At 38.2% G+C, this 18,675-nt stretch overlaps 1 protein-coding gene across 1 annotated transcript in view; it reads right to left on the bottom strand.

Moving 5' to 3' along the window:
* Nucleotides 1-18,675, bottom strand: part of ANKRD42 (ankyrin repeat domain 42) — an 80,128-nt gene that overhangs the window by 15,646 nt on the left and 45,807 nt on the right. Inside the window, exons 7-8 of the mRNA XM_064576824.1 lie at nt 16,211-16,316; nt 12,802-12,977 (exon numbers count right to left, since the gene is read on the bottom strand). Coding sequence (XP_064432894.1) covers nt 12,802-12,977; nt 16,211-16,316 — 282 coding nt within the window. The remainder of the gene's footprint in view (nt 1-12,801; nt 12,978-16,210; nt 16,317-18,675) is intronic.

Below are 18,675 nucleotides of genomic sequence, written 5' to 3' on the forward strand. Positions count from 1 at the left end.
CAAACACACTAGGTAGGTATCAGTGAGCTTCACTGTATGGCAAGGGGGTAAGAATACATTTTTATCAAAACACATCACAATAGGAAACTATTCTAGTCACATTCTTGCTCTTTTCTAAAACATCTTTTCAAAATTTTATGATTCACTGACAATGATCCCCTTAAAACATCTCTTACTCAAATAATTTCAGAAGTAAACTGTAAGTCTACAAATCAACTACTCATTTTATGAGGTCCTATGTCCTTGCTCATTCTCAACAGAATCACCAAGAGTAACTTAAGCACAAATAAGAAAATAAAAAGTACATAAACCGAATTTCATCAAAATTAAAAACTTTTGCAAGATTCCAGTCTAAGATGGCGATGAAAGACTCTAAACTCACCTCCTACACAAACACACTAACTCTACACCTATTTATAGAGCAGTTGCCCCTGAATAAGAACCAAGGGCTGACTGAACAGCTTCTGCACAACAAAAGATGGAAAGACCACACAGAGAACAGCAAGAGAGACAGAGACATGGTAATGAAGGGAATCCCCATTCCTGATGTTATGAACTACAGTGGGAAGGGACTAACTACTGAGGAACCATGAGCAGATTCGTCTGCCCAAAGGCCCAGAAAAAAAGCTAAAGCTTAAAGAGGCAACTAGAATACAAAGGAACCACCATTAGAATCCTGTCAACCAGTGGAGCAACTGTTGGAACTCTCTCTGAATCAGAAGGGCTGGCAAGCTGCACGGCTCACATTCCCACTCCACCTCGACAGCACAGATGGAATCAGGATCTGATGGCCATAGCCAGCCTATCCCCTCAGTAAGCCGGAGGCCCCTAGCCCACACCAGCCCCACCAAGACGGGTCCCAATGTGGTGCACACCAGGACACTCTGGTCAGCACTCATTACAGCTCCAGCCACCTCGCCAACATGACACAGGCTCAAAGTGCTCTAGAACATCAAGGCCCATACTACACTGGCTCAGGATGACTTGCCAGGGGATCCCCAGCACAGTGCAAGGAACCCCCAGGCCTGCATCCACCTCAGCTTCAGCCAGGGCATCCTGATTTGCACCCACTTTGGTTTCAGCCCTCCTGCCAGGGCACACTCTGTGCCAAGAGCAGTGGGACACCCTGCCTTCCACCCACTTAAGCTCTACCTGTCCTGCCAAGGTGCCCTCAATGCAAAGAGCCCTGAGCCACACCCACTTCAGCTTCAGCTGTCCACCCAGCATGCCCTCTGCAACTAGAGCCCCAGGAATACCTTGCCCTGCACCAACCTCTGCTCTGGCAATGCCACAAGGGCAGCCCCAGCAGAGTGCTCCAGGACCTCCATCCAGCCAAAGATCCAGCCAGCCAGCCAAAGTCACCAGGCACACACAGACAATACAGGGGACATCCCTACATAAGGCCATTCCTTCAAGTTTAAGAGAAGTAGCTGTTCTGCCTAATTCATAGAAACAAACATAGAAAGCCAAGCAAAATGAGGAGATGGAAGAATATGCATCAAATTAAAGAACAAGATAAAACTATAGAAAAAAAACCTAAATGAAATGAGGATAATCTGCCTGATAACTTGTTCAAAATATTGACATGAAGATGCCCATCAGACGGAAGAGTGGATGAACTCAGTGACACCTTCAACAAAGAGATAGAAAATATAAAAAAGAACCAAACAGAGTTGAAGAATATAATAAATGAGATGAAAAAACACTAGAGAGAATCAACATTGGATCAGAGAATACAGAACAGATCAACAATCTGGGAGACAGGATAATGGAGAGCACCCAGGGTGAAGAGAAAAAGAAAAAAAGAACTTTAAAAAATGAGGATAGGTTAAAGGATCTCTGGGACAACATATATTTGCATTATAGGGTCCTGGAAGGAGAAGAGGTAAAAAGACAGAAAACTTATTTGAAGAAGTAATAGCTAAAAACATCCATAACGTGGGGATGGAAACAAACATCCAGGTTAGGGAACTCAGAGAGTTCTTAAAAAGATGAACCCAAAGACATCCACACCATGACACATAATAATTAAAATATCAGGGATTAGAGAGGAAGTTGGGAAGATGGTGAAGTAAGAGGACCCTAAGCTCACCTCATCCCATGGATACAACTAGATAACACATCAGCATAAATAACCCAGAAAAAGAACCAAAGAATGCAGAACAAACTCCACAACTAAAGGTAAAGAATAGGGCACACCTAAGAGGGTAGGAAGGGAGGAGACACAGTGGAGAGCAAAATGGACCACAACCATCCACAGTCAGGAGGGAGACACCAGTCCAGAGTAGGGCAAGAAAGACTATCACACGGGGGAGTCTACATAAGGAAGATGAAACCCCACAACATTTAGCACTGAAAGCCAGAGGGGCTGAATTTTATGAGTTCTAAAAACCAGAGAGACTTAAAGCATGGAATTTTAAAACCCTGCGTGCTCAGTTCTGGGAGAGCCAAGAGAGTGATAAGAAGCTGAGTCCTCCCCCTTAAAAAGACAGCAGTACAAACAGCCTGCAGATATATAACCCAGAAGCAGCAGTTTAAAAAACCCCAGGGGCACATGGGAGGGACGGACAGTTATTTACTCCTGTCAGGGAGTGTCCTGGAGGGGTAGGGCTCACAGGAAGACCTCTCCAGAAACAAAGGGAGCTGGCAGGCACATTCTCCGTCCCTTGCCCCCCAGCATAAAAACAAGGCCACCTGCGGGAGCCTGCAGGAGCCAGCACAAAGCCAGTATTCAGCAACTAACTTGCTTACACCAAACCCCACCCACCTGTGTATGAGCAGATCTGCCCTTCTCAGCTACTTTTTGCCTCAGTCCCCTCTCCCAAAAGACCTGCAAAAATCTTGCCAACACCATGTCATCCAACCAGTGAATTTTGTGGGGCCTTGATCCTCACAGCAGAAGCAGGTCTCATTTTGCAAGCAGACCTGAGCTCACCTTGTTAAAACTGTGCACCTCACCCTGGCTGGGGACCAAATGATGTCCACAATAGGCAAAGTGAGCCTCTGCAGATGAATGAACTGAAGGAAACAGCAGCCAGGACACAACAGCAGGGTGCATGCAATACACAAAGGAGATCCTCTGAAGTGCCAGGGAACAGGGGTTGCTGCACTGTAAGGCACTATAGGACCTATCCTTCTTAAAGCCATTGCTTTCAAGAGCAGGAAACATTGCTGACTTTACTAATACACAAAAACAGACACAGAGAGGTAGACAAAATGAGAAGACAGAGAACTATATCCCAAATGAAAAAACAGGAAAAAACCACAAGAGACCTAAACAAAATGGATATAAGAAATATGCCTGATAGAGAACTTAAAGTAATGATCATAAAGATACTCACTGGACTTGAGGACAGTGGAGAACATCAGTGAGACCCTTAACAAAGAGATAGAAAACATAAAAAAAGAACCAATCAGAGATGAAGAGCTCAATAAATGAAATTAAAAATACAGTAAATGGAATAAATAGTAGACTAGAGGAAGCAGAAAAATGGATCAGTAACCTGGGGGACATAGTAATAAAAAGCAAGCAAGCTGAACAGGAGATAGAAAAAAATAATACAAAATGAGAACAGACTTAAGGAACTCAGTGACAACATCAAGTGTAATAACATCCACATTGTACAAATCACAAAAGGAGAAGAGAGAGAGAGAAGGGGGTGGAAAATTTATTTGAAGAGATAATAGGTGAAAAATTCCTGAATCTGGGGAAGGAAAAAGAAATCCAGATCCACAAGGCACAGAGAGCCCCCAATAAGTTCAACCCAAGGAGGTCCACACCAAGACACACGGTAATTAAAATGGCAAAAACTAGTGACAGAGAGAGAATTTTAAAAGCAGCAAGAGAAAAGAAGATAGTTACATACAAGGGAAACCCCCATAATGCTATCAGTGGCTTTTTCAGCAGAAATTTGGCAAGCCAGAAGAGAATGGCATGATATATATATATCATATATATATATGAAAGTGCTCTATATAGAGAGCAAAGTAAGAGTACCCTAGGCTTGCCTTATCCCACAAATACAATGAGGTAACTATCAAATCATCCACTAGAGTCATCCAGAAAAATCTGAAGAATGGCAAAACAAACTCCACAACTAAAGGTAGGGAAGAGTTCACACTGAAGTAGGTAGGAAGTGCAGAGATGTGCTTTAGCGGGGAAACAGATGCTGGCTGCCGTGGAGGGGAGGGAGCCGTGGTCACAGATAAAGGCAAAAGAGAGAGGAGCACAAAGAGGAACACACAATTAGAACATTTCCCATAGCCATTGGCTTGGAATGTGAGAGGGGCTGAATTTTGTGAATTCTTGCAACCAGAGGGGATTAAAGCCTGGAGTTTTAAGTCTCAGTGGGCTGGGATTTGGAAGCAGCCAGAAGTATAGGGGCTGCTCTTAGAGAGAAGGCAGGCAAACAACCCAGGGGCAGACTGCCTGTGAACAGTGATCTGAAGAACACCTAGGGCATACAGTGAGTAAATTATTTGCTCTTCTTGGAGCGTATCCCTGAGAGGAAGCATTTGAATGTAAATGGACTAAATGCTCCAACCAAAATACACAGGGTGACAGAATGGATAAAAAAACAAGACCTACCTATATGCTGCCCACAAGCGACTCACTTAAGACCTAAAGACACATACAGACTGAAAGTAGAAGGACAGAAAAAGATATTCTATGCAAATGGAAGCAAAGGAAGGAAGGAAGGAAAAAAGGGAAGGGAAGGGAAAAGAGAAGAGAAAAGAAAAGAAAGCCAAGGTAGCAATACTTATTTCAGGTAAAATAGACTTTAAAACAAAACAAAAACTGTAAACTCACTTCAGACCTGAAGACACATAAAGACTGAAAGTGCAAGGACAGAAAAAGATATTCTATGCAAAGGAAGTGAAAGAAGAGGGAGAGGGAAAGGAAAGGAAAGAAAGCTAGGTAGCAATATTTCTTTTAGGTAAAATAGACTTGAAAACAAAAACTATAAACTCACTTCAGACCTAAAGACACATACAGACTAAAAGTGAAAGGATGGAAAAAGATATTCCACAAAGTGGAATTGAAGAAAAAAAAAGCTGAGGTAGAAATATTTATATCAGACAAAATAGACTTTAAAACAAAGACTGTAACAAGAGACCAACAAGGGCATTACATAATGACTAACAGGTCAATACAACAAGAGGATATAATAACTCTAAATATCTGTGCTCCCAACATCGGAACAGCTAAATACATAAAGCAAATACTAACAGATATGAGGGATAAATGTAATACAGTAAGAGTAGAGGATTTTAAAACCTCACTTACATCAATGGATAGATCATCCAGGATGAAAATCAGTAAGGAAACAGTGCCTTTCAATGATACATTAGACCAAATGAACTTAACAGGTATATACAGAACATTCTTTCCAAAAACAACAGAATACACATTATTTTCAAGCGCACATGGAACATTCTGCAGGACAGATCAAGTTAGGCCACAAAACAAGTCTCAATACATTTAAGAATACTGAAATTACATCATATTTTTCAACTACATTATGAAACTAGAAATAAATCCCAAGGAAAAAAAAAGTGGAAAAAAGCACAAACACATGAAAGCTTCAAACAACATTCTACAAAACCACCAATGGGTCAACAAAGAAATCAAGGAGGAAATTTAAAAAAAAATGGAGGCAAATGGAAATGAAAACACAACAGTCCTAAATCTTTGGGAATATAGCAAAAGCAATTTTAAGAGGGAGAGTTATAGTAGAACAAGCCTACCTCAAGAAACAAGAAAAATGTTAAATAAATAATCTAACCATATATCTAAAGAACTATAAAAAGAACAAACAAGGCCCAAAGGAAATAATAAAGATTAGTGCAGAAATAAATGAAGTAGAGACTAAAAAAAAAAAAAGAAACACAAGAGAAAAGATCAATGAAACCAAGTGCTGGTTCTGTGAAAAGGTAAAACTGGTAAACCTTTAGCCACATTGAACACCACATCAAAAACTAATGATGTACTCTATAGTGACTAACTGAACATAACTAAAAAAAAAAAACTTTAGCCAGATTCACCAAAAAAAAAGAGAGAGAGAGGACACAAGTAAAATCCAAAATGAAAGAGAAGTAACAACCAACACCACAGAAATACAAAGGGTTATAACAGAATACCACAAAAAATTACATGCCAACAAAGTGCCTAGAAGAAATTCGTAGAAACATATACTTTCAAAACTGAATCAGGAAGAAGTAGCAAATCTGAACAGACCAGTACCAGTAATGAAACTGAATCAGTAATCAAAAAACTCCCCAACAAAAAGAAGTCCAGGACCAGATGTATTCACAGGTGAATTCCACCAAACATTTAAAGAAGAGTTAATACCTATTCTCCTCCAACTATTCCCAAAAATAGAGGGAAGGAAAACTTCCACATTCAACAAAGCTAGCATTACCCTAATACCAAAACCAGAGACACTACAAAACAAAAAACAAAACAAAAAAAACAAAAAAACCCACAGGCCCATATCTCTGATAAACATAGATGCAAAAATTCTCAAAGGAATATTAGCAAGCCATACTGAACAATACGTTAAAAGGCTCATTCACCATAATCAAGTGGGATTTATTCTGGAATGCGAGGTTGTTCAATATTTGCAAATCAACATGATACATACACCACATCAACAAAATAAAGGATAAAAACCATATGAACAGCTCAATAAATGCAGAAAAAAGAATTCGACAAAATGCAGTATCTGTTCATGATAAAAAAAAAAAAAAAAACCTCTCAATAAAATGGATTAAGATGGGACATACCTGAATATAATAAAAACCATATATGACAAACCTGCCACTCAGAAAATACTCAATGCTGAAAAACTGAGAGCTTTCCCTCTAAGATTAGGAACAAGATGAGGATGTCAGCTCTCACCACTTCAATTCAACATAGTACTGGAAGTCCTAGCCACAGCAATCAGACAATAACAAAAACCTTTAAAGACATCCAAATTGGTAAGGAAGAAGTTAAATCGTCACTATTTACAAATGACATGATACTATACATAGAAAATCCTAAAGACTCCACCACAAGTAATAAATGACATCAGTAAAGTTGCACAATACAAAATTAATCCCCAGAAATCAGCTGCATCTCTTACACTAAAATAGCAGAAAGAGAAATTAAGAAAACAATTCCACTTAAAAATGCGCCAAAAAGAATAAGATATCCAGGAATAAACTTAACCAAGAAGGTGAAAGACAAAACTGGGGGCATCACGTTGCCAGATTTCAAGCTGTATTACAAAGCAGTGATCACCAAAACAGCATGGTACTGGCACAAAAACAGACATATAGACCAATGGAACAGAAGAGAGAGCCCAGATATGGACCCTCAACTCTATGGTCAAATAATCTTCGACAAAGCAGGAAAACATATGCAATGGAAAAAAGACAGTCTCTTCAATAAATGGTGCTGGGAAAATTGGACAGCCACATGCAGAAGAATGAAACTCGACCATTCTCTAACACCATACACAAAGATAAACTCAAAACGGATGAAAGACCTCAATGTGAGACAGGAATCCATCAAAATCCTAGTGGAGAACATAGGCAGTAACCTCTTTGACATCGGCCACAGCAACTTCTTTCAAGATACATCTCCAAAGGCTAGTGAAACAAAAGCAAAAATGAACTTTTGGGACTTCATCAAGATAAAAAGCTTTTGCACAGCAAAGGAAACAGTCAACAAAACAAAGAGGCAACCCACAGAATGGGAGAAGATATTTGCAAATGACACTACAGATAACGGGCTGGTATCCAAGATCTATAAAGAACTTCTCAAACTCAACACCCAAAAAACAATCAAGTACAAAAATGGGCAGAAGACATGAACAGACACTTCTCCAAAGAAGACACACAAATGGCTAACAGACACATGAAAAAATGTTCATCATCATTAGCCATCAGGGAAATTAAAATCAAAACCATATTGAGATACCACCTTACACCAGTTAGAATGGCTAAAATTGACAAGGCAACAAACAACAAATGTTGGAGAGGTTGTGGAGAAAGGGGAACCCTCTTACACTGTTGGTGGGATTGCAAGTTGGTACAGCCACTTTGGAAAACAGTGTGGAGGCTCCTCAAAAAATTTCAAATAGAGCTACCCTATGACCCAGCAATTGCACTACTGGGTATTTACCCCAAAGACACGGATATAGTGAAAAGAAGGGCCATATGCACCCCAACGTTCATAGCAGCAATGTCCACAATAGCCAAACTGTGGAAAGAGCCAAGATGCCCTTCAACAGGTGAATGGATAAAGAAGATATAGCCTATATATACAACGGAATATCACTCAGCCATCAGAAAGGATGAATACCCAACTTTTACATCAACATGGATGGGACTGGAGGAGATTATGCTAAGTGAAATAAGTCAAGCAGAGAAAGTCAATTATCGTATGGCTTCACTTATTTATGGAACATAAGGAATAGCATGGAGGACATTAGGAGAAGGAAGGGAAAAATGAAAGGGGGGGACTCAGAGGGAGAGATGAACCATGAGAGACTATGGACTCTGAGAAACAAACTGAGGGTTTTAGAGGGGAGGGGGGTGGGGGGATGGGTTAGCCTGATGATGGGTATTAAGGAGGGCATGTACTGCATGGAACACTGGGTGTTATATGAAAACAATGAATCATGGATCACCACATCAAAAACTAATGATGTATTGTATGATGACTAACATAACATAATAAAATAAAATTTAAAAAAGAAAAAGACCGATACTCTGAAAACTATAAAATGCTGATGAAAGAAACTGAGACAACATAAACAAATGTTAAGACATATCTTCTCATGGTTATAATGTCCATACTACCCAAAGCAATCCAAGATTCAATACAATCCCTATCAAAACACCAATATTATTTTTCACAGAACTAGAACAAATAACCCTAAAATTTATGTTAAGTACATAAGATTGTGAGTAGCCAAAGCAACCTTAAGACAAAGCTGGAGGTATCAGAATCCCAGATTTCAAGATATACCACAAAGCTCTTTAAAATAAAGTTATCTGGAAATACTGAAAGGATCATTAACTCTGAGCCTCACTACAGGGTGATCTCGGTGGGCTGTGTGTCGGGAACCCCTGATATCAGCATCTTCAGGTCTTCCCTTGGTTGCATTCCCTGGGGAAGAGGCTCTCACCATCCCCTGGAGAGTAGCAATCTGCCTGACAATGTTCCGGGAGCTCTTACAAATTTTATTTCTTTGTTCATCTGTTTTGTTTATTTATATTCCATATACAAGTAAAATCTTATGGTATTTGTCTTACTCTGTCTGGCTTGTTTCACTTAGCATAATACCCTCCAAGTATATCCATGTTGTCACAAACTGCAAACAAACAACAACAAAGAGAGAAACAGACTCATAAATATGGAGAACTGGGGGCTGCCAAAGGGGAGCAGGGTAGGGAGATGAGTGAAATGGGTGAAGAGGATTAAGAGGCACAAACGTCCAGTTATAAAGTAAATAAGTCACCAGGATGAAAATAGAGAATATAGTCAATAATAGTGTAATACACATCATGGTGAACATTCACAATGTACACAATTACTGAATTACTATGTTGTACACCTGAAATTAATATTATACATCCATTATACTTCCATTAGATCTTCTTAATTTTAAATTTTTAAAAATCTAGACATGAATTAGAAATTTTCCTTATAGAACACATCTATGTTGGTCCATAGAACTGGTCCATAGTTCATAGTTGGTCCAACTAGTTCTTCCTGCCTGAAAAACCAAAAATATTTTCCACAGATCAAGAGGAAGGGAACGGACATTTACTGAGCCTCTATTACGGGTTAGGTACTTCCCATTTGCTAGTGTATTAATTTAATCTTTATAATTCTGTGGGAATGACATTATAATATTCTCATTTTTATAGATGAGGAAACTGAGGCTCAGAGATTAACAAAGCTTGAAAGTCGTGAAGCTCTGATGTCTGAATCCAATGCCCAAGCTCCACTTATACAGCTGCCTTTGTTTTGATTAGCCTCAGTTCAATAGATCCTTCTCACCTTTCTTCTATGAAAGAGCTCCACTGAAACAGTTCTTCTCATTCATTCATATGAACCATGGCTCTCTAACCAAATACCATAAGAAGTAAATAGAGTTATGTGGCATGAAAATACTCCTGAGAGGAGGCCATCTGTGTTGTGACAAGAGCACTATATAGAAAAATCCGAAAGCCTTACTTCCAGTCACTGGGTGACTCTGGACAAGTAATTTAGCTTTTTTGAACTTCAATTTCTTTAGGGGCACCTGGCTGGCTCAGTCAGAAAAGTGTGTGACTCTTGATCTCAGGGTCGTGAGTTCAAGACCCACAATGGGTGTAGAGATTACTTAAACTGAATTTATCTATCAAATATGAATATTCTACTAAACGAGCTTTTCTTGAGATAGAAAACAGAGATATTACCTATTTCACAGGCTTACTGTGAATGATGTATGTAGAAGTATTCTATGAGTGTAAAACACTAGGGAAATGTAAATAATTACCATTAGGATTTTGGAAAATGAAAGTTCTGACACAAGAGTTCTATGCCATACCACCAGTAGAAATGTTAGAGGAATTAAAATTTGCTCCAATTACTAGACATCAAATGAGATCCAGTATGTTCAATAATATAAAATAAAATAAGCCACAGTCCTGCTCATTCTTGAATATTTATTTGCATCAACCTAGTAACATGTCTCCTGAAGAGACAGAAACACATCCACTTTTACTCACTAATTTGGAGTGCTTTAATGTTTAATCCTTTGTTATGGACTCAATGTTTATGTCTCCTCTGAGTTCATATGTTTAAGTCCTAATTCTTAACGTGACAGTATTTGGAGATGGGGCCTTTGGGAGGTAATTAGTTAGATGAGGTCATGAAGGTGGGGCCCTGGTCCAATGGGATTAGTATCCTTATAAGAAAACACACCAAAGTTTGCTTAGTCTCTACCATGCGAGGACACAGAAAGAAGGTGGCTGTCTCCAAGCCAGAAAGAGAGACCTCACCAGAAACAGATTCTGCCAGACTCTGATCTGGGACCTCCAACCTCCAAAACTGTGAGAAAATAAATTTCTAAGCCACTCAATCAATGGTATATTGTTATGGCAATCCAAGCACAATAGGATATCATTTAATGAAGTAAGACTGTCCTTCATTGCTAAATTACGAAAATTAAAACTTTGTTATATATGTCTCCATAATGCAATTCATACGAGAGAAAAAATAAAATGTATTTTTATATAGTTATAAATTTGTATTTCATAATAAAGTGACAACACTATTTTAGGAAATCCCACCAACAAATATGTTATTAATTGTAGGAATCAAGATATCAAGACTTTTAGAGCTTGAAAATGTAAAAAAATCAAGCCAGTTTAAGAAATAAACAAATATGGGAGCACCTGGCTGGCTCAGTCAGTAAAGTATGTGACTCTTGATCTTGGGGTTGTGAGTTTGAGCCCCACACTGGCTACAGAGATTACTTTAAAAAAAAAAAAGAATTATACAAATATGGAAAAATTATCTCTCTGTTCACCAATGTAAACCTAACACCTAGAACAGTGTAAAAGGTATTCAATAAACCTATGTTGAATAATGGGAAAGAAAAAAAGATTTAATTAATTAATTAATAAAGCACAATTTCAGTCACTTATTTTAATACTATATTGAGCAGGTTCAGAATGTTTTCTGAATTCCAGAAAGCAGGACTTTTTCTGATGTCCTGCTCTAGTCCCTTAGCCTAGAGCTGTGCACACAGTATATACTGGAATATAAGTTGGATAAATAGAATGCTTTTTTATTTTTTTGCCTATCTAAATTCTGGCCACCCTTCAGGGCAACTGGGTGGCTCAGTCGGTTAAGTGTCTACCTTCGACTCAGGTCATAATCTCAGTGTCCTAGGATTGAGCCCTTCGCTGGGCTCCCTGTTCACTGGGGAATCGGCTTCTCCCCCTCGCTCCACCCCTTCCCTCTGCTTATACTCTCTTTATCATGTGCATGCACTCTCTAATAAGTTTAATTAATTAATCAATTAATTAATTCTGCCACCCTTCAAGGAAAAGTCCAAATTCCACTTCTGAAAAGCCTCCCCTGCTACTCTATCCTGAGAGAACAGTCTTTTTAAACTCACAACCTAGTAGCCCAGGCCAAGAATCTAAGAGTCAACCTTGATTATTCTCATTCTGTAACACCTCAGATCCAAATCTATGAGCAAATCCTATCAGTTCTTTTTTTTTTAGATTTTTTTTTTTTTTGAGAGACAGAGAGAGAGAAAACGTGTAAGCGCATGTGCCTTGGGGGGGAGGGCAGAAGGAGAGAGAGAGAGAATCTCAAGCACACTCACCGCTAAGCGTGAAGCCAAGATGGGGCTCGATCCCACAACCCTGAGATCATACATACAACACTGTCTGGCACAAGGTAGATATTCAATAGATATTTGCTATTATTATCTGTAAAAATCATTTGCCAACTAACCATGGAAATCCTTGAGATGTTTATTTCCCTGTTTCCTATGATCCACTTAAGTAATTTTTCCTCCTATGTAACTTTTTCCTCCTTGGGGGACAGAGATCATGTCTTACACTCTTTATGTGTTCAAAAACCCCTAGTACAAATATTTGTACTAGGTCTGGTTCCCCCCCAAAAATATCAAAGTATTTTACTTTGCAGATGGTAAATGTCTTTAGAATAATTTCCAGATTTGTGGTAAAAACTGGCTATGGCATTTCTTAAACAATAAATCACAACAGAATTGGCACACTTACTTCTGGCATCTGTCTTATCCGACTCACTGAGACATAAATCATCCTTGGCATCAGTGCTTCCCTCAACACCATGTCTTAAAAAAAACTTTATATCATTTTCATCAATTTCATTCTCATCATCTATGTCATATTTCTGTAGCCCCTCTAGTAGCTTTACAGCTGCTAAATGGGCAAACCTGTAGGAAAGAATCAGTAATTAACAAGATTCACAATGTTCTTCAAATTGAAACTGCAGTTTGCACTTAATTTAGCGAATTACACTCTGTACATTATGTCACCAACCCTACCAGTAAAGGAGCAAAACTGCACCTGAAGGTCAGTGACAATTCGACATACATCCAGCTCAAAGAGTTACTGGACACTGAGGACAAATAGTCATGTTAAAGGCTATTCCATAACTGTTACTGGCAAAAATCCAACTGGGAGAGGAGACCCAATACCAAAAGAATATGTGGGGTGCCCCCAGACAGTTCTGCTCAACTGAATAGAAAGCCCAGAACCACCCTACTTGTTACCTATACTTACTACCTTTTTGGATAGCCAAATTTAGATTTCAGAAATAGTTCTGGTTCCAGTTTCAGGGCTAACTATAGCTCTAGGCCCCTTAATTTTCAACCTTCCTCAACCCAAAAACCTGGCATGGCTTTGAAATTTAATGAAAAATAGTGACTTTTCCATCCACATTTTCTATTTTCTTTGATCTTTACCACATCTCTATGAAGCTGTTGTGATTGCATGTAATCTGCATGGTTTTCTCACATTCTTGCTAATTGAAATGTTTAATGTTTTCTCTTATGACATGGAGAACTACTCAAACACAAAATCTCAAATCCTATTTTTTTCACATACTTATATAACCACATACACACAAATATCCTTACCTTTCACCAGGTACTACACATAATTAAAGATATAGTAACAAACATCTTAGGAAGATGTAAGGTTAATAGAATTCATTATCTCTACTACTAGGTTATAATTAACAGCTATCATTTACTGAGTACTTGTTTTATACCAGATTCATAGTGTTTCTATAACACTACACACACATCTGGCATTTTTTTGGTGCATGAATTACAAAAATTCTAATAGATATATTGTGGAATCTCATTGTGCAAATTTTAATTTGCATTTTCCTAATGAAAGTGATTTTGAGCATTTTTTTCATATACATATTTGCCATCTGTATATTTTCCTTTGGTGAATGAACAATATCAAATACTGGCAAGATAAGAAACAAAAGAAACCCTCATCCACTGCTGGTGAGAATACAAGTTGGCATGGTCGCTTTCAAAGGCACTATGGCAATTTCTTATAAAGTTAAACATACTCTTAGTATATGACCCAGCAATCCTACTCCTAAGTATTTACCCAAGTGAAGTGAAAACTGATGTTCACACAAAAAACTGTAATGACTGTTTAGAGCAGTTTTATGCATAATCACCAAAAAATGGATATAATCAAGATGTCCTCTGACAGGTTACTGGATTATCAAACTATGGAATACTATGGAATTCAACAGCCAATGGAATACTGCTCAGCTATAAAAAAGAAATGAACTACAAATACACATGAAAGAATCTCATATAATTATGCTTAATGAAAGAAGCCAGATATATAAGCGTATGTACTGTACAATTCCATTTATATAAAACTCTAGGAAATACAACCTATGGTGACAGCAGATCAGCATTTGCTTGGGGAAGGGGAAATGGAGAACAGTGGGAGGAAGAGAGATTACAAAGGGGGCACAAGAAGACTTTTGAGGATGATAGGTATGTTCACTATCTTGATGGCAGTAATGGTTCCATGGGTAGGTACATATGTCAGAATTCATCAGTTTGTACTGTACAAATATGTGTACTTTGTCATATGCCAATTAAACCTTGATAAAGCTGTTTTCCAAAATAAAAATAAAGTGGGCCTAAATTGATAATGATCCTAGGTATGTGGTACCACAAAACCATGCTCCAAGGAACTCAAAGAAATCTCTCAAAATTGTAAGGAACATGAACTCTTAAAAATTGCAGAGCAATCACTGCATGATTAGCATCCTGTTGGGCCTCATTTGCAACTTTTTAGCCTACATTCCTACTTTAGATTCAAGCAGTTCTGGACCACATGCAGTTCCTCAAACACACAAGGTACTATCTTACAAGTCTTCCTCCATCAAACATCAGCATAAATGTTGCTTCCTCCAAAAAGAAAAATTTTCCCTGACCTCTATATAAATTGTTTCCCTTCAGTTTCCTTCCTAACTCCCCCAAAACTTTAAAACAGGAAGACCTGGGCACTTTTTCTCCTATGTTCTTATTGAACCTTATACATAACATGTAATATGTTACGATGATTATAATTAATAATAATTATGTATGTACAGTGTGTCTTTACAAGATTGTAGACTTGAGGACAAGGACTGTGTTTTTTGATCTTTGTAATCCTAATACTAACCATAGCAGTAGAGACACGCAAAGTACATAGGAAGTTGAATGAAAAACAACCAAATGAACAAATGGAGGGACTAAATTTTCCTTGAGGACTTGACCTGAATGAGCAGGAGATGCTCAATAACAGGTGTTATATTTAATTCAAAAGTAAATATTAAAATTTGTTTCAAAACCTATGTGACTCCTTTTGATTATTCCTTTTAATAACACAGTATTTCTCAACAGGTAGGGCATTTGGGTGACACAATTTTTCATTCTGTACCACTGTTCTAAGCACTGTAGAATGTTTAGCATTCCTGGACCTGACCTCACTATATATCAGTAATGGTCTCCAGTCATTGTGACACTCCTCCACACATTTCCAAATCCCCCCTCCCCACTAGGAAAGGGGACACTACTACTTCTCAGTTGAAAATCATTACTTCAGTTAGAAGTCAAGCAGAGAAAGTCAATTATCATATGGTTGCACTTACTTCTGGAACATAAGGAATAGCACGGAGGACATTAGGAGAAGGAAGGGAAAAATGAAGGGGGGAAAATCGGAGGGGGAGATGAACCATGAGAGACTATGGACTCCGAGAAACAAACTGAGGGTTTTAGAGGGGAGAGGGGTGGGGGGATGGGTTAGCCTGATGATGGGTATTAAGGAGGGCACGTATTGCATGGAGCATTGGGTGTTATACGCAAACAGTGAATCATGGAACACTACATCAAAAATTAATGATGTACTGTATGGTGACTAACATAATTAAATTAAATTAAATTTAAAAAAAGAGAAAAAATCATTACTTTAGTGAGATGAACTGATTTATCATTAAATGTCAATTCAGCTTGAAAATTGTCATTCCATCACCATTTGATGGAGTCTTATAATTCCATTAAATCCTAAGAGTTTTCTGAGTGTAAGAGAGTATATTTAAAACCTTAAAAACAAAAGAAAGTAGTAAAGCAGACAGGGATACCTCTTAGCCACATCGCTGGGTTTCTCCCCTGCTTTGTTGGTAATATTACTGTCTGCTCCCATTTTAATTATCCACTGCAAACACTCTATGTGGCCTTGCCCAGCAGCTGTTCAAAAAACAAACAAAAAAACAGAAAATACACACAAAAAGTTATTGTTATTAGTAACAATTGTCTCATATCTCGGACAGTAACATTAGAGAGTATTTTCATAAATACTGATCCTTGTAATAAGCAACAAAAGTTGGGCAGATGTCATTCTCTGTTCATTTATGTATGTATTATTCATTAGACAAACAATCAAAAATCTACTGTACTCAGCCCCTATACAGAGGACTTTACATACAGATATAAAAGTTGAAGCTCAAAGAGGTTATTTATTTAACATCATGCAGCATGCAAGTAATGGGTTTGAAACTATAATCTAGGTTTTCCCAATCCTTATCCAGTGTTCATGTGCTGCTATCTATAGCTTCTGACGAATCTTACATCTGACCAGAATATGAGCACAATCCAGCCACAGGGCCCCACACTGACTTCAAAAATCTTGTGTCATCTTATGTAAACAGGTTATTCTTCTGACTCTCACAACTCAAAATTTACAGGCCCCTCAGTAATTACCTGAACTGTTTACCACCTTTTTCTAAATCTTGTCCTTAACACATACATTCAGGATTAATTTTCACCTCCACAACTCTGTTTATGTGTCTTCTTGCCTAATGCCCAGCACTCAGCTATATGTTCATCTAACTTCTATCCATCCTTCTAGATCCATCTGAAGATTCAGGGAAACTGGGGGGAAAAAACTTCATAGATTTAACTGACTTTAGGTCTACTAAACAGTGAGACTGGAGGACAGGACAGAACTTAGCAAGTGGCTGGCACATACAGACCCTCAATAAATGTCTATAAAGTTGATGAATGAATAAGTGAATGAGAATATTAAGAAAATGTCAGCTTTGCTCTTACCAGATGTGTAAGCTCAGTCAAGAAAACTGATCCCTCTGGACCTCAATTTCCTCATCTTTTACAGAGATGATTTCATATTTAGAAGGAGGGTTCATAAAATTACAATAAGGATTAAATGTGATGACAGTTTTACACCCCATTAAGTATCATACAAACATAAGGTATTATTTCTGAATTCCCATGAACACTTCTCTAATAATTTAACCCTTATCAACTTCTGTTCCTCGGTTTCTACTCCTAAATTCCTACTGCATGTATTTTAAGAACCAAATAATTTTTGCCATTAATTACATCCTGACTTCTACAAATCTCTAGTTGTTCATGATTTAAGTATGTAGCTCCTTAACAGTAAGGTCTAGATCTCATAATGTCTACGTGGTGCAGACATATGATTGGTGCTGACTCTAAGTGCCTCTGTAAAATGAATCAAAGACTAGGAACTTTTGGGGAGGGGGGTGGGGAAAGGGGTTAGGCTGGTGTGGGTATTAAAGAGGGCACGTACTGAATGGAGCACTGGGTGTTATACGCAAACAATGAATCATGGAACACTACATCAAAAACTAATGATGTAATGTATGGAGACTAACATAATAAAATAAAATTTAAAAAAAAAGACTAGGAACTTTTGGTATAGCTCTAGTGCCTCAAAAAGTGAATCCACCTCCAATACTGGCAACAGAGAAAAGAGGGCACAAAGTCAGATACAGTGACAAAGTAAGAACTCTTCTGCCCTTCTCTAGTTCACTCAGAGCCATCAGAGTTGGCCCCTGAAAATCCTGGGCTTTCTTGCTCTCCCCTAGAGCAAATCCAAAACCAGTTAAAAACAGTACAAGAGGGGCGCCTGGGTGGCTCAGTCACTAGACGTCTGCTTTCTGCTCAGGTCATGATCCCGGGGTCCTTGGATCGAGCCCCACATCAGGCTCCCTGCTCGGTGGGAAGCCTGCTTCTTCCTCTCCCACTCCCCCTGCTTGTGTTCCCTCTCTCACTGTGTCTCTCTCTGTCAAATAAATAAATAAAATCTTAAAAAAAAAAAAAGTACATGATTTCCCAGACCTCTAGAAATAACCTCACTTTAGACAAAAACAGCAACAAACTCCATCTTTAAGAGTTACAAAATGGTATTTATGAATCATGGATAATTGTTTTATGTAAGATCAATGAGTTTAAGCCAACATTTCCATTTTATTACACAGGTAATATTTACAAAGAGGGGGAAGGGAGGCTAAGTAATTTCCCTAAAATGAAATACAATAAAAGGATTTTTACCCAAGATCCTTGTTGTATATTGGTTAGGATATGTTGATTAATTTTATCAGTGTTTTATAAGAGAACAGATAAAATTATGCTGTGGCTAGAAATTTTTAAGAAATCATTTGAAATACTTATGGCTTAGCAAATGAAAGAAAGGAGCAGTCACAGTGGATTTAACAATCATTAAATGACTAAGAAGAATGCCTCAATAATAAACACAACTTATTTACTGAATCAAAATTAAAAT

This window comes from Mirounga angustirostris, unplaced genomic scaffold (assembly GCF_029215605.1).
Source record: "Mirounga angustirostris isolate CCGP_5_RB_7025 unplaced genomic scaffold, mMirAng1.0.hap1 SCAF_13, whole genome shotgun sequence".
Taxonomy (NCBI): Eukaryota; Metazoa; Chordata; class Mammalia; order Carnivora; family Phocidae; genus Mirounga; species Mirounga angustirostris.